Genomic DNA, 22,001 nt, shown 5'->3' with positions numbered 1-22,001 from the left:
AATTTGCAACTTATTCCACTGTTGTTCCAGCCACTCTACCGGCTGTAAGGGAGCAGCTCAAGGTTTTACCGATTTCTCACTCATCGCACATATATCACAATTTCTCACATATTCTTCAATTTGTTTGTCCAGACCTGGCCACCAAACTGAATTCCGACCCCTTTGTTTTATGCGTGTCATTCCAATGTGTCCTTCGTGCACCATCTTTAGAATTCTATGTTGTAACTTGTTTGGGATAACCAGTCTCTGTCCTCTGGCCAGACACTTACCCATTGTACCCCAAACCGACAATTCATATCGTATATTGAAATATGGCTGCAATACTGGATCCGGTGATTTCCCAGGCCATCCTTCCTGCACATATTTTACCACATCTTGCAGAGGTCACAACGACAAGGTGAGTCAGTTAGAGAATATGTCGCCACACTACGGGAACTAGCAGCTACGTGTCGTTTTGGAGTCATGCATGACGAATTGATTCGAGACCAATTGATAGAAAAGACATTACATTCACGTATTAGGGAGCGGTTGTTAATGGAGAAGGATACTATAACTTTTGACGAGGCGGTGACATTGGTGGCTCACGTGGAAGAAGCCATATCAGAGGCAAAAACCATTGAAGGTATAGTGGTGCCGCATTTTGCTGAAGTCGGTAAGGTTGAAACGACCAGCGTAGGAAGGGTGGCTAGTGCGGTAAAGTTAAGACGTCGTACTGACTATCAAGGTGCTGGGGCTAGTGCCTCGGCAGCGTTTTGGTGGTAACTGTGGTCTACGAGGACATCGAGGAGGAGGGTCAGATTGTCCAGCTTGGGGGAAAGCGTGTCTTAAATGCGGGAAGAGAAACCATTATGCACGGTGCTGTAGATCTAAGAGTGACATACCACCGAGACAGAAACAAGTCATTGCTATAGAGGACATCTCAGTACTTCAGGTCATTGGCACCACTTCAAATATGGGTTACAAAATGTGTGAATGTGAGATTGGGAAGGCAAAAATCAACTTAGTTATTGATCTTGGAGCAAAAGTCTTGGTTTTGAACAACAAACTTTCCTGCAGTTGTTGAGTGAGGAACCCTTGGCTAAAACGGAGATTAGACTTGTCAGGTTTGATGGTTCTGGAATTGAACTATTGGGAAGAGTATTAGTTCCAGTGAAGTTTGGGAATCGATGTTTAGAGGCATTTCCCTTCTATATAACAGCTTCAGGAATTAACATCATGGGAATAGACTTGTTTGATGCTCTAGAGTTTCAGGTGGTGACTGGGAAAGATAGTCAGATACAGCAAGTTTCTCAAAAATGGAGTAAATGGCAATCAGTCTTCACAGGTCTTGGAAAAGTCAGGGGTTACCACATCTTGCAACACTTCGTCTTCTTCAGACGCTAATCCATTGTGCTTTGCACGCATGGGTTCGAATCCCATCCTCGTCGCCATTATGTTGTATCGTAACACAACCACTTATTTGTTAACCAACCGACTATCTACAAACACCGCAAACTCATATGACTCAACTCCTCTCTCTCTCTCTCTAAGTCCCGTATCCCTCTAATCCATATACCCGTATATCACACTTTTCTTTTTGATAAGTTTATGCTTATCAGGACATTTGATTGTACAATGAGTGGAGCGTGAGACTAACAGATGCGTTATGTTAGGTAGCTTAACAGCTCAAGTATACAAATCGGTTGCATTTCAAGTTTAAAAAAACTTGTTCAGCGTGGTTACTAATGTAGCAGCTTTTTTTGCTTTGTTTGTAACCACACCTGGTGTGGCCCTTGCTCATTGCTCACTGCAAAGTCTAGTATTTAATTTGTATGGAGAACAGACAGTAAATATTATATTTATAGAGTGTCATTGTGTGAGTGAGTGCTGTTGTCCTGTGTCTAAGATTAACTGCTAAGACTAAGATGCTACTTATTTTTAAAACCATTAATATTAATTTATTAGTTAATCTAAACAGCCTTGTATTCAGATTTTCTTGAAAACATGTTACTCAGTCAAATGTGCAAATCTGGTTTATTTCATTAAGGACTTTAAATACTTGTTGCATAATTATAGTGTAAATGAGTCACTTGTGTAATGTACTTCATCACTTTTATTTGCAATTTGTTTAGACAACAACAAGGTTCTTGTTTTTGTGAAATGCAACTTTCTTCAGTCTCCTCAAATGGTTCATTGCCTGACGCTTTTATTCACACGTTCACTTTGTCCACAGCAGACATCAACTCTAAATTTTCATTGACTGATCAAAATATTAGTGAAGGAGACCTCGTGGTTGTTAGTAGAGAAAGAACAGACACTAGACACGTAGAACTCGCAGTCACCATGGGGTTTGTGTTAAGCTTAGATCAAAACAAATGTTTAATCAACTTGGACAAGCAGCTCAGAACGAATGTACAGATTGTCTACCATATAGACAAACATGAATCGGCATCACTGTTGTCATTGTCATTTCTTAATCTTGCTGAGCTGTTTGTGGGTAGAAACAGTGCTCGCTGCAAGCGACTACGGCAGCTTATTATTGACTTGCAGTCTCCACACTTTGCTACTCCCAATTGTCGGCATCTTCACACTACAATTGAGTGTATACAATCTCTGAAAAAGGGTTACACTGAAGCAAACTGTTCTCGTTCTTGTCTGAATGGCATTCTCAATGGTCTCAATTCGGACCAACTGACTGCTGTAGAGAGGGTATTGTTAGCATCAGATTATGCTCTTATACTTGGAATGCCAGGGACTGGAAAGACAACTACAATATCATGTCTTTTGAGAATTCTCGTTGAGTGTGGAAAACGAGTTTTGCTTACAAGCTACACTCACAGTGCTATCGATAACATACTTATCAAATTACAGAAGGTCAATTCTTATTGCTTTTTGTTGGACAGAAATTAAATATGTCGGCCATTGTGTTGTAGAATGGTGTTGATTTCTTGCGAATTGGTAATCCTGACAAGGTTCATCCTGCAGTACGTTCAAAGACTGTTCATGTTTTAATGAATGGAGTGAAGACGGTAGCAGATCTGAGGGATGCATACATGTCGAAGGTGGTCACATAGTAACGTTTTTCTGTGTGTTGCTGTTTGCTACATGTGCAAGTCACTGTAGCTATAAAACCATTACAATTTTGTTCAGTTATTTATGCCTATTTGGATGAAGAAGAGTGCATCTGTGCATATTCTATCACTGTTTTTGGAACCATTCGTTAAGACTGCTTCATGCATTTTGGAAATGCCATTTCTTTAGTATGCAACTGCCATTGAGAAATAGTGTAATTTGTGTTTGTTTTATGTTTATAAAGCACGACGGTCTTCATGTTTTTGCCATTCAATTTTGCTTTAGCTTTTTGTTTTAGGACAGACCAACTTTTATTGCTCTGATATTTGTACATGAAACCTGGACCGACTGATTGAAATTACACTAGAAAAGTAATGATCATGTGAGATTTTGAGTATGTGCAGTTTTCATTGCACTACATTGAAAAGTGTGATAATAAAATGGACACTAAAACAAAAAGACGCTGATACCGAGTGGAACATGATAACAGTCGCTGGATCACATGCACTGCCACACTTGTGGATTCATTGATACGTAGTTGTAGGATGTATATACTACTGTACCAAGTCGTTTTACAGCAAGCATAATATCATTGCGCGTGCGCATATCAAATTTTTTATTTCGAATAAAGCTCAAAACTGGATCGCAAATTCGAGCATCAAGAAGTTTAATTGGTCTGACCTTAGTGTGCGGTGGCTGCTATTAGAGCAGTGCTCAGCAGCATTTTTGTTAGTGCAACTTGGTACTTTTGCAAACTTCTGTCATTGTACGAAGGATTAGGTGTATAGATGAACTGACTCATTTAGTAAGTGGTGATTTTACAGGAAGTTGTCAGTAGACAGTAAAGAGGGCATATGATAGTGTGTTATTTCACACATTACATATGAGTTGGGTAGTGGATATCTCTGTTCTAAGGTCTAGTCGAATAGGCAAGGATCTTTATCTAAAACGTAGGCTCTTTGCTCTCAAAAAATATCTGTAACTGTGAGACTTCTAAGATCTGGTAGAGATTTCATAGGTTCTAATTTTGATTTATTGTTGATTTATTGAGGCAATTATGAGAGATTACTGTTGTTATAGTGACTGTTATTTCTAGCCAGTCGTTGCTACCACTTGTTTCGGTGTCAACCAGATATGCTTCACGCAACTTCATTTTGACTACTGCATCGTAGACGAAGCGTCACAGATAACACAGCCTCTGTGTCTTGGTCCCCTTCGATATGCAGACGTGTTCTTGCTGGTAGGAGATCACAATCAGCTGCCACCACTCATACAAAGTACAGAAGCAAGGCAAGTTTATCTATACAACATTTTAGTGATAGTTTCTAGAAGGATAACATTACATGAGTGACTTGTGTCTCATACCCATGAAAATGTTGCTCGTTAGCATGGGATCTCATTAAGTTGTATAGCAGTACTTTTAAATGTCGCGCATTGGTTTGCCACATCTCACATGGGTTTCTTATGTCTCTTATGGATTTACTTGCTACATACAATTGATCACACCAGTGGAGGAACAAGAACTAACACTACTACTGTACTCATGTGGAGTGACAAATTTGCATGAGACCAGTTTGAGGCTGTGATATTTTTGTGCCGGCTTACTACCCTATTGCGTCTAATGTTTTTGAGGCTTCAAAAATAATTTTGAATTTTTTTAATTGTAACTTTTTGAGGTTTGGTTGTAAGATAGTTTTTTTGATGTAATTATTTGTTTATGTATTCTATCAAGCTGATTCAATTCTTTAAACAGTTCTATGATGCTCATCACAATGCTGCTGCAAAGTTTCTGTCAGTTGACTTTGTGCAGAAGCATTACATCACACGGGAAGTGGCACTGGCATTTTTTTTGAACGACAATTTGACAACATTTCATGCTCACTAGCAAAGGCAAAAGCTCAGACATACGGCGATTTTCAAGGCCAAGAAATGCAAATTTAATATTATGCCATAATCTTTTGTGGGTAAATTTTTTGGAAAGAATATTACTCTAAAAATGGAAACAGTAGGGTATTTAACAAAACATCAAATGACAATTTGTTTACTTAATTACTTGATTTCATTATTAGTTATTGAAATTTTAATTAGTTTTGTGTTTGAACTTTTTTCTGATGGCTGTCGTTTTCAGGGAAGCTGGAATGGGCGTCAGTTTGTTCAAAAGGCTCTGCAATGAACATCCACACGCTGTGGCATATCTAGAGCATCAATACAGAATGAACAAGTGAGATTAAGTCGTCTTTAGGTTTTGTTATAGGTGTAGTCTATCATAAATCATGATTGACATTACACAAGACACATTATTGATACACATTATTGATACTGTGGAGCAAGATGGTAATGTTTTCAGGGGTGTTTGTCTGTCTGTCTGTCAGACTCTGTATCTCGTGAAAGGCTTAACATATCATCAGTATGAATTTTATTGTACACTGAGTTTGTGGCAAGTTTGTTATGTGACCATAGATTGTAAATTTGTACAACACTGCTAACAATTGACATAAATATTGGGTGACTGGTGTGATTACATGTTGTTTAAGTTTCCTTTTCTGTGTGTAGTTATGATTACCACTGACATGCACAAAGGCATATGAGAGAAAGAAGTATGTATGTAGTCTTGTGCCAGACTCACTTATACCGGCTTTACACTAGACAATTTGTCTCGAGCCTAATTGGCTCGAGCCTGGCGCATGCTAATTTTGCATGATTTGTGGCGTGTTTAGACTATCCGGGCTAACTGGGCGTGTGATGCGTTTGGCATGCTTTGCACAAGCGCATGAAGAAGACATTACTGTTTTGCTTCTAATATTATTTCGTCAATTCCGGTGCAAAACCTTGCTAAAAGATTCTTTAGCATGTTCATCAAAGTTTTCAAAGTTGCGAATATGGGAGGAGAAATACGGGAATACACAGAGGGAAATATACTATATGTATTGTTGCCCGGTAGCACGAAAATATGTAACACGTGGGTAGGTTTAGCTTAAGCCTGGCCCTATGATTTAGCTTGGACTAATTTATCACAGGCTAAATGCAGTTAGCTCGAGCCAGCATCGTTTACACTGGGCCAAATTAGCACGGGCCAGTTTGGCTCGAGTCAAATCGTCTATTGTAAAGCTCGTATTAGTCTATTCTTCTGTATCACACTTTAAATTCCAAACTGAGAGAGTCGTTTTAGCAGATTTTTGCTACACATGCTAATTGGACTACCATAAATGACCATATAAAAACCTTGTGTGTGAAATCATTTTTTAAAAACAAGGAACTCATTTTGCTTTTTAATTGTCCGGGCGTCCAGTGGGCATGGATGCATCAAGTATATGGGCCACTATTGGGGCATGGGCTTTTTGTAACCATTGTCACAAAATTGAGTCACCCATGGACATTTATTCAGAGAGGCTTTTATATGGTAATTTACAGTATCTTTTTTGATTAATGCAAACTTGTTTTGCCTGTCAATGCAGCCAGACAACAATTAATGCTATGCACTCAGTTTCTGAGACACTTCTGAGAATGGTGTCGTAGTGTGGTGTGATGTAGTGACCAAGTAGGTATGTCAGTATACAAGACATGTAAACTGACATACTTCACTCATGTTGACTGTGACTTAAGCTGGCGTGATTTGGCCCTAGGGGCAGTTAGTTAGTTCTATTCTTACATGGCAAATTGTATTGGATTTGATTCTAGCTAGATGACGCACGTGTTTGTTTTCACACCAGAAGTGTTACTAGAGATAGTAAGACATCTACTCACTTTTATGAGCAAGTAGATGGTGACATCGGTAGAGGTGCAATATTTTACAATAAGCAGCTATTATGTCACATTTATGTTTTGCCAACATTTTTATTGTAGCACAAGGTCTTTGGTTGTGTTTGAAGAGTAACGATTTCTTCCTGTGTTATGTTATGTACACGTTACTTATTATTTGTTCTTCATATATACTGAACGTGCAATCTGTGATGTTGTTTTGGGGTTTATTGTATATGTTGATTGGTCTTCAGGGATATTATGTTGTTGTCTAACTCTGTGATCTACGATCATCGTATGAAGTGTGCGGATGAAAGTGTCGCAGAAGAGCTGTTGCGATTACCCAATTGGGAAAAATGGAAACTCAACATGGAGACTGCGTGTTTGAATTTGGAGTGGATGAGGAAGGCAGTGGATCCAGTCAATGCAGTGGTATTTCTCAACACCGATATGGTATGAACTCACTGTCGTTGTTCCATTTTGTGTGACCTTTATGACTTTGCACAGATGGATGCCGGTGAAGTTAAATCTCAAGGTTCCATTTATAATATTTCAGAAGCCTATCTCATATTATGGCTCGTTACTGAAATTATAGAAGTAAGTGGAAACATGTTTAATTGGTGGACTTGATAAGTGTGAGGTGGTCACTGTACTACTGTACTAACTACCATATAAGATGAAAATTGGCGGGGAATTTATGTTGGCAGATGGACATATTTTCCAGCAGGCACCAATATAAAATCCGTCATTTGGCCGCTGGATATTGTGACATCATATATTGACATCATCACTCATGTGCATCACTAATTCAGCCATCATGGCAATGTGGCGGTATGATTATGGTAAACCCTGCTTGCCGTCTGTTGTTCCTACCTTGTCTAGCAGGAAGGTTATAAAACATGAGAACGAGGCCGCGAAGCTATCGATGAAGCAGGAGGAGTCATGCGGGTTCTGTTCTTTGCACTGACACAGCAGGTCTGCATCAACTTATTAGCTAGATACAGTATGAACACAGCTGTCAATCGCCAACTCCTCCATGACACGGCCACTTGACCAGTGAATCCAGCAACGATGTCCAACCGCCAAATAAATTCCTGTTGATGTTTTATCTTATACTGTATATCACAAGCTCGCATCATCTTCATTATTGCGGAGAAACTCTAGATGTATGAGAGAAACAACATGACAGAGAAAACCATTAATTGCGTAATATTTAGGCAACCTCAATTTGACTATCTGTGTGAATGAAACGAATGAAACCAACTGAATTTTTTTGACATACGCACTTTCTAAGCAACTGCTACATCTTTGTGTTTCAAACTAGGGTGATGCATCGAATGGACATACTGAAAAACAATTGAACTGCCAGTCTCATTACCACTCAAATTTTCTTCCAATACATATTACTCATACTGGTGTGTATGTCACATTAGAAGGTGAATAGGTGAACTAGCAAGGTTGGACGTTTGATTATGATTATGATTTGTTTATGAAAGACAGCTTGCCAATGGGTAATGATTACTATAGGGAAATACAAATATGCCTAATGGTGAACAAGCTCTTGTGGTGTCACTGCAGCAATTGATTTACCTTGAGATGTAGGAAAACCACAGTCATGGATTAGGAGAGTATTCTGGAAAGATATACATACTTTTGCAGTACAGACTTGTTATAATCAACACACAATCAGTGTTGGAATTGGGACGGGCATATAAGGTTGTAACTGCCCAGAGAAATGAACCTTGAACTTAGCAATTTTAGTGCATTCATATGCATTTCTCCACATTGTTAATAGGATCATCTAGTCCATGACTCTGCTCCTGCGGCCAGACTATTTGACTAGCCGCACCAATGTTTGGAAAATATCCACCAGGTTGTCTTTCCTCTGTATTTGTTTACTTGAACCCCTTCACAAAGCGGCACTTTCACCAGCAGGAGGTAAAATATCTGAACTCTGGAAGTGGACTAATTCAGCTCCACATTTCATCATGTTTCAGAATCAAAAACAAAGATATCTGGTTGATAGTTTAAATTTGTGTACCGATTTCTTGGCTCACATTTTGGGGGTAAGTGAAGTGACCTCAAGCATTCTCCTTGTGTGTGTGTGTGTGTGTGTGTGTGTGTGTGTGTGTGTGTGTGTGTGTGTGTGTGTGTGTCTGTCTGTCTGTCTGTCTGTTTGTCTGTCTGTTTGTCTGTCTGTCTGTCTGTCTGTCTGTTTTTTAACTCTTAACTTTATCAGTTGGTTGGTTGGTTTCCTCTGTCTCTCTGTGTCTCTGTTTGCCTGTTTCTTTGTAATAACTAAAATGGTTGATCATACTGTAGTTTACTGCTTGTGAAATGTGATAGACACAGATTGAGTGTTCTTCTGCTGACACTGAACAATTGAATATGTTAACTAAGTCACTGCTGCTGTGGTTGTAGTTGAAAAATGCAGTTCTTAGCTAGTCATTGTTTGTTTTATTATTTAGTCTTCTTGCTCACAACATTTTAGTTTATTTCAATATTTTGCACCATTGTTTAGGCTGGACAAGAAGCTTCACATATTGGTGTGATATCTCCGTATCGAAGTCAGCTGAAGATTATTCATGATGTTTTCAATGCCACACAAAGAAGTTGTTTGGATAGTGTAGAGATAGACACGGTTGACAAGTTCCAAGGACGAGAGAAATCATGTGTCTTAGTCTCCTTGGTTCGAAGTAACAAAGATAATAATGTAGGCTATGAATCTGCAATCTGTGTTTCGATACACACTACCCAACATGCATGCACACATGTATAGTACATACAGAATACTGCGGTGCGTGCACACACACACACACACACACACACACACACACACACACACACACACACACACACACACACACATACACACACACTTCGAACGTTGAATTGGCCGTTATGTGTGTTTGTGTGTGTGTGTGTGTGTGTGTGTGTGTGTGTGTGTGTGTGTGTGTGTGTGTGTGTGTGTGTGTGTGTGTGTGTGTGTGTGTGTGTGTGTGTAACACAGGTTAGTGTTACACACTAACTGGTTAACTCTTAGTCACTCTGCCACTCTTTCATGTAGTGTTGCCATGTCATAGGTGGGTGAGCTACTGTCTGACTGTCGAAGAGTAAATGTGATATTGACACGTGCTCAGCACAAGCTCATCATCATCGGTTCACATCAGACTCTATTACAAAATCCGTTCTTGAAATCTCTTTTTGATGTTTTCTTTGCCAATGAATGGGTAAGACAAAACAGCTAGAACTTTTTCACTATACAATGTACTCATTCTTGGGTGGTGTGTGTATGCGTGGCCGTGTGTTTGTGTGCATGTGTATGTGTGCGTAGGGGTGCACATGTGTTTGTGGTGTGTGTGTGTGTGTGTGTGTGTGTGTGTGTGTGTGTGTGTGCGCGTGCGTGTGTGCGTGCGAGTGTATGCACATGTGTCAAAGCATAGGGCTTTGTGCTAGCTGTGTAACACGGGTTCATACAAGACCCAACTCTTCCTGTCTGCATGACACATAGAGAAACATCATTTGTTGTAGAACATGTGGTTCAAAGGACAAACAATCCTCAGCTGTTGTAAAGTCTCATTCTACTTCAAATTCTCTTACAATGAGAATGGTATACAAAGCATTTGTAATGATACTTAAACCTTTATGGTTTGTGACTTGTGGACATGGTCTGTGGTGCACATTATCTGGTGCATACAGGTGTGTGCAGGTACTAAGGAACCAGGCATGTGGCTCTACTTAGAATGGTAGCATTATGACAGTAGTTAGTAACTACTTGGTCCATCTCCTGTAATTGTCTATGACGTTCTCTTATTGAATGAACTGACTTGTGCAGTAATCTGATTGTTGTCTTCTAGGTGGTGAGTTTGCCGAGAAGTACACTGGGTAATCCACATTTTACCCGTTTGCTTATGCAGCAATGACACTATTGTAGTGACGATGACTGACGAGGTTTGTATCAGATAATCTATTTATATCAATATAAAATGCTAAGAAATGGCATACAAACGGGTAAGTGTACAAATCAATATGAGAAGTTACAGCATCGATGAGTACTGATATAATAGTATGATGCCCTAGTTCTTACAGCCCGTTGTCTTCCTCATCATTTATCAGCTTCTCCTTAGCATCGCGCTCCTGTTTCTTTGACCGGTTCCACGTCGAGTTAAGTGCTCCAATCATCAATGCCAGAAACACAGCAATGGCTACAGCCAAAACACAAGCGATGACGACAGTGAAGATGGTCACTGCTTTCTGAGCCAGTGCGCTCTTGTCCTCAACCACAATAATTGGACAGGTAGATTGTCGACTGACTGGGCTGGTAAGGTATGACGCGTCTGGGTTGATATCAATTTTCCATACGTAAAAGTTGTTCTCTCCTTTAGAAAGCAGGTGGCAGGCAATATCACTGGTGACAAAACTGTGGAATTTGTTCGTGACTAGCATAAGTTTACCATCGTTGCTGAATGTTAGGCTTTCTGGCCATTCCATTGGTATGTTATGTCTGGTCAAGAGAGTCGGACTAGATAAGGACATGCCTCCTTGAGAATTCGAATAGTCAACACCATACACAGAACCCGTCGACTGCTCACTGTAGTACAGCTTCCAACTATTACCAAATATCATCGTGGCAGACGGAGATTTCATCTGTCCGACAGTGATAATAGTTGATGATACGTACATATCCGACACACTGAAGTCTAGTAGGCCCTCGGTGTTTATAGAATACATATATTGGCTTCCGAAGTGAGAGAAGAAAACCTGTGACGCGTCGGGTAAGAGTGCCAGTGCATGGGTCCCCATTGGCACGGACAGGTTATATACCATATCATCGACTTGTATTTTGGGTGATGAGCTTGCCAAAGGAGTGGGCACTTGTCTCGCTCGGTTGTTCTTAAGATCAAAGACAACTAGTCCACCAATGGAACCATTGTTGTTCATCCCTTGGTTCGCAATGTAAGCAACCTGCCGTGATTTGTCTAAGACGACATTACAAAGCTGACTCTGCGATGAAACAGTCGACGGAGCGAATTTGTATTGTTTGATTATTGTGCCGTCGGTAAGGTTGAAGATGGTCACCTTGGGTGGACAGACAGGCAATACACGCACCTCGCCAGAGCCGTTGCTGTAGTGGTGAAGATAACCTGCACGACCCGAATCAATCACCCACATCTGATTACATTGTACATCAATCTCTATCCCTTCAATGGACTGCAGAGCCGTACAGTTCCCAAGTTTCTGCATGTCCCAGCTTGGATACGGATCGAGTACATGTTTTCCCGATGACGACATAATCAGTCGATTAAGGGTGGAAGGAACTCCCGGTTTCAACCTTGGAACAGTAATGAATGTCGTATTTCCAATGATTGCAACATGCATCGGGATGTTGTTTGGCTGAATGTAGTTGCCACGAGCTTTGCTTAGGCTTTCTACTGCCTCGTTTGGCCAATTGAACTCAAGGTAAGGCCACTCATACATAATTTTGGATGTAAATGGTACTGGTGGTGCTGGTGTGTGTGCTGGCAGTGTTGCTGGTGTTGCCTGTTCTACTGTGTCCGTTGGACTAGCTTCTATTCTCGGACACTGAGCAAAATTTGATATGGCACTGTTAAGGTACGATGAGTCGTTGACAAACACTCTGATCACTCGGAAATTCGAATTCAACGGATTTGAAAACTGCATCTCACCGGAAAGGAATTTATCAAGCCGATTGGACGTAAACCATAGGTAGCCTTCTTCGTCGAACGCAAACGTGTCCACCCATTCCATAGTTGTGCTGTTAGAGACTAACAGTTCCTCCGTTGCGGGTGAAAAATCATGAGCATTGCGCTTCTTGTCCCAATGATAAACAGCATCCTCGGATTCGACACCAAAAAATAGTTTTCGTTTGCTACTAAAGACGAGACCATCAGACTGAGATACCTTCATGCCGACTCGTTGGACACGACCTCGAATATATGACATCGGAAGGTCAAGGTTTCGAAGCAGCTCGGTACTGACGCCGTATAGTGTGTAACCACTCAATGCACAATAGTAGAGCATTGTTCCATCCTGGTTTAGAGCGATGCCATCCGAAGGCGTCTTAAATGTGTATGTTAGATTATTAATATCAATATTGTAAGCATCTGGTTCCGCTTCGGTGCTCGGTCCCCAGAACAGCCTCGATTTGTCATCATCAAAACTGTAGGAGATAATTCCTCCTCGGCCTTTGCTGCCCTGTGCATCGGATATGTAAGCAAAACGATGGACCCGGTCGACGACGATGTCGTTCAGAAAGCTTTCATTGTATGAGGCTACCGCATCGGTAAACACGTGAATGCGCACAATCTCATCTCTATTGAGGTCGTAGATGACGAGCTTGGGCGGACACAAGTTGAGGGGTCTTAAACCGGTTACATCCGGGGACTCGAGAAGGTTAACTCGACCAGCGTCGATGATCCACATCCATCCACATTTGGCATCGATCTCCATACTCTGAACGTACTGTAGACTGTCGCAGTTGCCGAGCTCTTGCATCTCCCAGCTCGGAAACGGTTGAAGAAGGGGACGATGTCCCGTATGTACTACCTTGTTGAGAGTTGACGGCACGCCGTGCTTCCAGCGGGGCACCGTTACGTACGTCGTTCCTTTGTAAATTTTGATACCGGCCAAAGCGTTGTTATGCGGCACGTACAGGCCATGCGCCTCGTACCTGGAACGAGTTCGACCTCCATCGTCCGGCCAGTCGTACTCCAACGACACCCATTCGTAGATTACATCGGTGTCGCCGACCTTCCGACAATGCCCGCATCCGTACAACGCCGTACCGACAAGTACTGCGATCAGGACGAAGCTCATTGCTTGTGCTGATGTGCTGCTTCCTATTCAAAGGTCCCGTATATGCACGTGACTTGTGTGACAGGTGTCAATCGAGAGCAATTACTTGTCACTATGACAACGTCGATGACCTACGGGTAACTGGATTGTGTTTGACTGTCGGCTTGACTGATGATTGCGTGTCTCGTGTAGTAGGATTTTTTGTTTCTGACATCGGGTCTCGTGCTATGTCTGTTGTGAAAATTTCTAGCGAGCTGCTAGCTCGTTCGCCTGGACATCTCAAAAGGAAGCGTGGAGAGCCGCTATCTGACTATCTTAGACGCCTGACTCACCTTTACCTTCAAGAAAAAGGGATAGAGGAGATTGTAAGAAGTCACAAACGTTTACGTATCGTTTCAAACTGTAAGTGTGACATCCGGGAACTTATTGTGTTTTCTAGGAGAACTTGCAGATATGCAGAAATTTGAAGGTTTTGTATATGTATGATAACTCCATCAGTAGACTGGAGAATATGGAGGGTCTCACGAATTTGACTCACCTCTACTTGCAAAACAACAGAATCAGTCGGCTAGAGAACGTTCAGTGTCTGCGGAAGCTCAACAAACTGTAGGTTCTTCGCATGGTTTCTGTCCGATTGTGTTTGTCTTGTCAAATACATAAGTGAGTTAGTTAAGCTTACTGCAATGCATTGCGCTACTGTGTTCAACGCGCTATTCAAAGTCACAAGATCGCGGAATGAATGTCTGCTCTTTGATTAGCAGGACATCCGTTCACAGGCATACATCTTTGTTAGTTACAATTGTAATTGACCAGTAATTAACACACTCGAGATGAGCAGAATGGGATTGAGTAACACTTACTTAGACCTCCTTTTATCTTTAAAGGGGTCTTTATACCCATGATTCTTAGGGAGCGCAGAACAAGAATGGATTAGGCATTTCCCCAGACCATTTCTCCCTGGAAGGATGTAGGCACAGAGATGGTCTGGCTACTCAAGACTACACTGGCCGAGGGTTTAGCATTGTAGTGCTTCCTATTCATTAATCTTGCAATAATGAGGCAGAAAAACGTGAATTTTACGACTCTGTGGTCGAATTCCCACAGCCATGATGATCATGCTGCATGATCGAGAGGCGTTTTTGTTCCTCGACACGTCAAACAAATATATGTAAGAACACAAGGCGCTATAGCGGCATTCTGCATTCCAACAACACGCTAAAACAAGCAGCAACTGAATGAGACTAGCAGGCAGCGAAAGAGCATCATGAATACACAAAAGCACGCCCCATGCTTACCTCAGACTCAAAAGATCACAACAAGAGCTAGAAATTAGTGCCAAGTCAGACGTTGATCAGTGAAGAAGCACAACCTCGTGGACAATTTGGCCACAAACGTACGTCCCTCCTGCAACAAGACAGTAGTTCAAGGTCTACAGGTCGACAAACGAATGTCTAATTAGTGTATCTTCACAGGCATGACCATAATCAACACACGTGAAATGAGCGGAATGCAATTGCGTGACACCTACTTATAGACCTCCTGCTATCTATAAAGAGGTCTTTATCCTCCACGATTCTTGGGAAGTGCAGAACAAGAATTGTATAGGCATTTTCCCAGACCCTTTCTTGGAAGGATGTAGGCGGGAAGGGTCTGGCTACGCGAGACTACAGCTGGTGTATGTAATCATATCTCGTCACGTGATTTTTTTGCATATTGAGGTATTTAGCTCAACCCATTGGTCTCAGCTAAAGTTTCCAATGCAGGCATGTAAACAAAGGGTGCTTGTGACTCATCTCCAGACTTGCATACTTACAGGTCAGTTGCTTCATCCGACAAACAGACGTGCTGTCATGGACAATGCATGCCCCATTTGTAAATTCTCGTGGATTGCCAAATTTCTGTTGGACATCACGTTTGTCTATTGGTTGGTAATGACACCAATACCACAATAGTACAAGTCTTGGCCATTTGTCGGATAGCGCTTCATTTGCATCTGAGCTAATTGAGTATAAATACGGTTGGGCGGTTGTCACCAGACTACTGTACCCTTAGCCCGGATATCCGGGCCTCGGGTAATTATTGACTTGGTTGCCTCAATACTTTTTAGGGGGTTGGTTAGCCACATAGGATTGTATGGCATGGGTTGAGCTTGTTTATTCTAAGAGTTCTATTTGCCGTTCGAGTTCTAGATTTTACACTCACGCTGTACAATATGCAGCAAGGTTATGTGATTGCATTTATGTGATGCTGCGCAAATGCCATAAAGAATTTTGAAAGTGCACTTATTACCTAGATGGCTATTAGCTAGAGTTCTCTCTTTAAGATATGAGATTACTTATATGCATTAAATTGGAGATTAGAACTTAAGTGACTTTAAAATGCATTTCTTTGACTTCCCCCATCTTAAACAGTTGAGATGTTAGAGTTCTCGTTTTTACTTTTATCTCCATATACCGTATAACCGGTTATTTCTGTGATCATTGTATTTTCTGCGAATTCTGTGAAGAAATCACGGAGCGCACAAATAGAATTCACAGATATTTAGTTCTATCCTCGGAGTCCCAGGAAGTCACGGTTGCAACACAAGTACATGTATGACACTCTGTTTACCAGTAACTGTCTTTCTGGTTGGAACGCAGAAGTATAATTTGCAGTAATTAAACTCTTGTATAGGTTCTTAAATCACAGTGATTTAAGACCGCAGAAATAACCGGTTATACGGTATGCACACCTTAAATGGTAGAGATCTACCAGCTTTACCGGTGAAATGTTGGTTGAGGTGGTAGAGTTCGGTGGAGGTAGACTATTGTGCATGCCTATGGTGTTGGGACAAATGGCAGAAACAGGCAGAAATAAAATTTTAGCTGCTTGATCCTAACCCTAAGCCTAATCCTAGATTCGAACCAGTTCCTGTCTATGCATCAATACCTCCAACTGGGTACCCGATAAATCATAGTTGTTGAATGAAACATCATCAAAACAGCTGCTCTTCAGCTATTGCAACAGTGAGAGTAACTCCAAAGAGTAGTAGGAGACTACGTTATTAATCCACCTTGGGCTGCAGGTAAGTGTGCATGCTTGTTTTCACTCTTGCATTTTCTCAATGTCTTCCACTGAGATTACTTTGCTCAACCCGAATATCTCTTAGTCTACCGCCTCAACTGGTTGAGCTAGTGGAGGTCAAAGAAACACACCCTTAGTATGTATCTTGAAACTGGGGGGTGGGGTGGGGTGGGGGTGGGGTGGGGGTGGGGGGTGGATAGTCTGTCATTACTTTCATGTAAACTTTCAATCAAATGACCTTATGTGTCTTACTCATCAGATATCTAGGTGGCAATGCCATCACTGTTGTTGAGGGTCTCAATCAGTTGCCTGAACTGAGGGAGTTGCACATAGAGAATCAACAATTTCCTAGTGGAGAACAGCTTCTATTTGATCCTCGGACATTAGTGGCTATAGCAGTGAGTCACAAATTAGAATTTGTTATTTAGTTATTTTTGCAACTTGTTATTGTAGCCATCATTGTGTGTCTTGAATGTATGTGGTAATCGCTTAAACAGTCTGAGTGACATTATGTGTTTGGAGAACTTGACTCAACTTATGGCAGCAAACAACCAACTGACAGATTTGAATGTAAGTTAAACATGTGGTTGTAGTATGTGCACATACACAAACAAACACACACACACACACACACACACACACACACACACACACACACACACACACACACACACACACACAATTGTAACATTTATGTATGTCACCTTTTAGGAAATAGCATGTCTGTTATCCAAACTGACTGTTTTGTGGCGGCTGGAGCTCACTGGAAATCCATTGTGTCTCAAATCGAAGTACAGAGAACGAGTCATCATAATGTCTATGTCATTAGGTATGACCATTATGTAGTTATAAATGTTAACACGTGTGCTAGCAAACATGTAGTTGGTTTGAATTTTGCAATGTCTGTTACACACTTTTAGTTGGTACATGTACACTGGAGAACTGAAACTTTGTTTAGTTTATGTGTGTTTGGCTTTTACAAACCGGAAATCTAGCAAACTCATTTGATCAAGTTGACTAGGTGACAGGTTACTCCTCGGGGTGTTTGTCACTGCATGTCAACTAATGCGATGTTCCTACTTGGTAATATTTGGTGTTTGTGATGCAATCTGTGGTGTGTGTGTGTGTGTGTGTGTGTGTGTGTGTGTGTGTGTGTGTGTGTGTGTGTGTGTGTGTGTGTGTGTGTGTGTGTGTGTGTGTGTGTGTGTGTGTGTGTAACCAGGTAAGAACTGTCATGGACATCGAGGATTGCCACATCTTTGACACTTGTTGTCCAAAAAGAATTTAGTTGTCATCACTACCTTATCCCATCTTTGATTATGCTCACTCATTTCTGTAAAGTAGAGTAACTGTCAATGCATATATGGATGACAGGCTTGCATTGGCAGTTACAGATGTATTACATGCTCTAACTAACACCGACAAATTTATTCATGCAAGCTTTACTGTTTTGTTACATAAATTCCAAATTTGATAAATATGTTTATTTATTTAAATTATTGAGATTTTAAAAGCCTAAGGCAAAATATTGCCAACTACTGTCTGTTATGATTAAATTATTTAAATGCAACACATGTGTTAAGGTGTGTTGACAGAGAGGAGATGTGTGGTTGTTACTGCTTGAGTTTACATCTCTGTTTCATTTGTTTGCAGTGATGTTAGATGGCAAGGAGATTAACGAAACATCGCGTCAGTTTCTCCTCAACTGGCAAGCCTCTAAGGAGGCACGACGGCAAGAGAAGGAGAAGAGACGGAGGTACACTGTACCTTCTTCGCTGCCGACAGTCAAACTGGAATACGGAGAGACGTTGAAATTCCCATTAGGCGGTTTGTCTCACCAGACTATGATGGTCTCGGCAAACTCGTCGGAGTTTAAAGCTATGATATCGGCCACTAGCAATGCTGCGAGTGGCAAGATCAAAAGAGATGTAGTGAGGTGAGAAATTGTTATGACATATTTTGTGTTTAACAATGGTATTTCTCACCTTATTTGAGTCAACCAACTACGGTATAATTGGCCGAGGCCTTTGCAAATTATCATTCGTTATTTGTTTACTTGCTTTGCACAGGGGTGCCCATCTGAGGCTATGGCACGCATGCAGTGCTAAGCCAAATTTTGCAGCACTAGAGCAGTGCCAAGATTGTACTAGCCTCGAATTTCCAGACCAGAGAGCGCACGAAGCGCACGAACTCTAGTCTGGACCAAAATGATACTAAAATGATTTCGGAGGTACTTATCACAAGCAATGCTAAATGGTAGTCTAACAGCATAGGATCGTTATACCTAGATCAACATATCATTTGTAAATGCCATGAGATCTCACGAACAATGAAGAGACGTCTGCCGTGTTTGGGGCGATATCTTGGTGGACGGCATGAAACGACGAATCTTTGATTCTTCGGCAGACCGCTAGCTACTCTAACCGCTCGACTGGCGAGACTACCGCTTGACCAGTTGTCAAAGGTGATGGTCTAGCGACGTTACTGTGCATGTACTCTCACCGCAAGCTTGGAAAGATCGAAGAACTGAAGCTGAAACTAAAACTAAGATGTGTGCATGCACCAGAGTCTTCATCATGGCTCTGGCGTGCACTTAGCCGCCCAGCCGCCCATGAGGATTTCACTTGCATGCAGTCAGCGTTAGTGCACTTACCATAACCAATTATTGCTAAACCAATCAGAATATACAACTGACATTCCGGTTGTAAGGAGCTGATTGGCTTAGAAGGCTATTTCCGAAATCATTTTATTATTGACTTCGTCCAGACTAGAGTTTGAGCGCTCTCTAGTCTGGAAGTTTGAGGCTAAGATTGTACATGCTCTGGCACGTCTATTACCTATTATCACATGCAGTCACCGAGTAGATACATACTCAAAGAAGGCAATAATTACAAAGACTTAGTATTTATATCTTCTTGCATTTATCAATGATGCTTTGTCAATAGCCTCGTACCAGACCCTTTTACATTATTGTGCTCAGTTCCTGTAGTACATGACAACGCCTTGTCGTGTCATATGGGAACCAGGCACGATAGCACAACAGGGTTTAGTACAAGGCTAATTTGTCAATTTGTCCTTTTTTGCATTGTGCGAGAGAGAGGCCTGTGTTTTAGTGTCTTGAACATTATATGCACATACATGAAAAACAAGCTAGTAACTCTCACAAAATGGGGTGACTACATGTATGTAAGACTAAAACGAGCGTAGGTTGGTTCTATCGTAGGAGAACTTGAATGCTTGTATGGCATTATAGCAATGAATCAGCATTCTGTAGCCAACTTTTTTAACATTTTTTATTGTAAAAATAGTGATGGGTACGTACTCCAGTAATCAATTTTAACTGTCTGTTAAAGTTGCAGTGTATTCGCACAGTTTCGCCAGAGAGCTGTGCAAAGCAGCTATCATCTGTGTTGTTAACATTATTTTATATATATATATATATATATATTCAAATATAAATAATAGCTACCCCTCCACTAATTGGCTGCATGACTCGATCATTTGTTTGAGTTGGATAATTGGGCAGGAAATAGTATTGAAATATGTTGTTATCTTTCCCACAGAATTGTGTTTAATCTTCAGTTTGTTTCTTGTTAAAAGTATAACTCCAAACGTTATAGACAGAATTTTACAAATTTTGTTCCAGAGTTGAGTCCTTGGTCTTCTTGCCTAGAAGTGGTTTAACTTTGGAGGTGATCCAAATACTGGACTCTTGGTTCACTTCTGAGAGGTTAGATTTCTTGATGACACAACTTGATCCACTTCAGATTTTACTCACACACCCTGATGGCAATTCCATAACAGAGAAATGTTGCGTTTGTTTTGAACATTGTAAGTGAGGCCACACCGAAAAATTCCTTGTTTGTGTAACCTGACTTTGGAGGTTGCCTCAATTCTTTTTGAATTTTTTGCAACACGTTGCATGCAGTTGCATCTATCACGTATTCCTGTTGCACACAGTGTGCAAGGGTACAAGGCTAGTACTGTACAGTATACACAACACATGCCATGCCTCCAATTGCTGTCACGGTTCTGGATGACGGTCGTCCATTGTTAATTAATTAAATTCTAGGATTTTGCGGGTTGAACATTGTTCTACTGAAAGACATTCTTTGTGTGATAGCATCAGACAACAATGCGCAATGTCTGTGCAGACAGCATCAGATCCAAAAACTTGCTATGATGCAGTGCTGGATGACGATATGGAATTGCTTTTAAAGTTTGGTAGCTGAATTGTGTACCTTGGAGGCTGCTACAGCATTGAGAACTTGTCAGCAAGTTCCGGCTGGAAGTGTAAACAACGTGCTGATGCGGAAGGCGTCGGAGCAGCGTCTTCCACAACCACCTACATCTGGATCTGGCGGTATAGCCACTGTCATGGATCATCTGGTTACTGATGTTATTGATTTCCTTAGGACTGCTGGCCTAGCTTAATATGTTACCGGAAACAAAGAATTTTTTGTGCAGTCTAATGGAATCTTTATATGATTATAGAACTACCTCACTTGCTGTATTTTGTGGGAAATAGTACTCGCCATTGGCGTGTGGCAAAGCACCATAGCTCGTCACAAAGAAGTTTAGTGGCAGTTGCGAGGAAATTACTCATCTATAGACCCCTGTTTGCGGGAGTGTTTATGGCTGGCCCTATGTAGTTTGTGTGTGCAACATTAAGCATATGGTGTAGATACTGTATGACCATGCAGTGAAACAATAGATGTTATACTACTAGTTTCCTATGTCTGTCAGACATAATGACACGAAGAAAGAGATACAGGCAGGCAGACAGACAAACAACATGTTTCAATGGCGAGTCAATGCCAGGTACATAGTGTACGAGACTTAATTATATAATAAAAATTCTTACATCATCTTTCATAAAGAGTTCAGTTGTTTGTTGTCGTCATGGCAGATTTCTTTTCTAGGCTCCCAAATATATTTGCTCCACAACGCTATCTTCACAGCGTGGGCGACAGAAGCATTTGGGTTTCAGGAAAACGGTCGTTAAGTAAGGTGCATTCATCGAGGCCAGATAACAAACAACGGACAAGTTCCTTAACTAAACCAGTTGATACGTAGATATTATAGAACAGAGTTTCGTAATTGGGTGGGATGGGTGGCAGTTAGCTTGTAGGGGTGTAGGGTGACATATGATTTGTTAATCTACTTCGATTAGTTACTCAAGCAGTTGGTGTATATGTAGCATGAGTATATATGTTTCTACTTTTATATGTACACTTGTACACTATCAATTATGTAAGTGAATTAAATTCAATGGAGAGGACACAAGAACGAATTATTTGTATTTTTAATGCGCTACCAGATCAGTCTGGTTA

General features: G+C 41.1%; 3 protein-coding genes across 3 annotated transcripts in view; 2 read left to right on the top strand and 1 right to left on the bottom strand.

Moving 5' to 3' along the window:
- The window catches only part of LOC134183085 (DNA replication ATP-dependent helicase/nuclease DNA2-like), a 22,017-nt gene extending 11,268 nt beyond the window's left edge, over positions 1-10,749 (top strand). The window contains exons 11-19 of the mRNA XM_062650536.1: positions 2,112-2,853; positions 2,913-3,041; positions 4,148-4,341; positions 5,180-5,272; positions 7,044-7,242; positions 7,297-7,386; positions 9,311-9,502; positions 9,873-10,019; positions 10,647-10,749. Coding sequence (XP_062506520.1) covers positions 2,112-2,853; positions 2,913-3,041; positions 4,148-4,341; positions 5,180-5,272; positions 7,044-7,242; positions 7,297-7,386; positions 9,311-9,502; positions 9,873-10,019; positions 10,647-10,712 — 1,852 coding nt within the window. The 3' untranslated portion in view covers positions 10,713-10,749. The remainder of the gene's footprint in view (positions 1-2,111; positions 2,854-2,912; positions 3,042-4,147; positions 4,342-5,179; positions 5,273-7,043; positions 7,243-7,296; positions 7,387-9,310; positions 9,503-9,872; positions 10,020-10,646) is intronic.
- On the bottom strand, positions 10,744-13,643 carry LOC134183086 (protein yellow-like). The gene has a single exon (XM_062650538.1). The coding sequence runs from the start codon at positions 13,624-13,626 to the stop codon at positions 10,873-10,875; it is 2,754 nt and encodes a 917-aa protein (XP_062506522.1). The 5' UTR covers positions 13,627-13,643; the 3' UTR covers positions 10,744-10,872.
- LOC134183089 (protein phosphatase 1 regulatory subunit 42-like) lies at positions 13,638-22,001 on the top strand. The gene is made up of 7 exons (XM_062650541.1): positions 13,638-13,970; positions 14,045-14,211; positions 16,928-17,066; positions 17,122-17,238; positions 17,380-17,497; positions 18,322-18,604; positions 21,591-22,001. Exons 1-7 carry the CDS (start codon positions 13,638-13,640, stop codon positions 21,742-21,744), a joined length of 1,311 nt encoding a protein of 436 aa, XP_062506525.1. The 3' UTR covers positions 21,745-22,001.

This window comes from Corticium candelabrum, chromosome 8 (assembly GCF_963422355.1).
Source record: "Corticium candelabrum chromosome 8, ooCorCand1.1, whole genome shotgun sequence".
Taxonomy (NCBI): domain Eukaryota; kingdom Metazoa; phylum Porifera; class Homoscleromorpha; order Homosclerophorida; family Plakinidae; genus Corticium; species Corticium candelabrum.
This window is presented reverse-complemented; position numbering and strand designations above follow the sequence as displayed.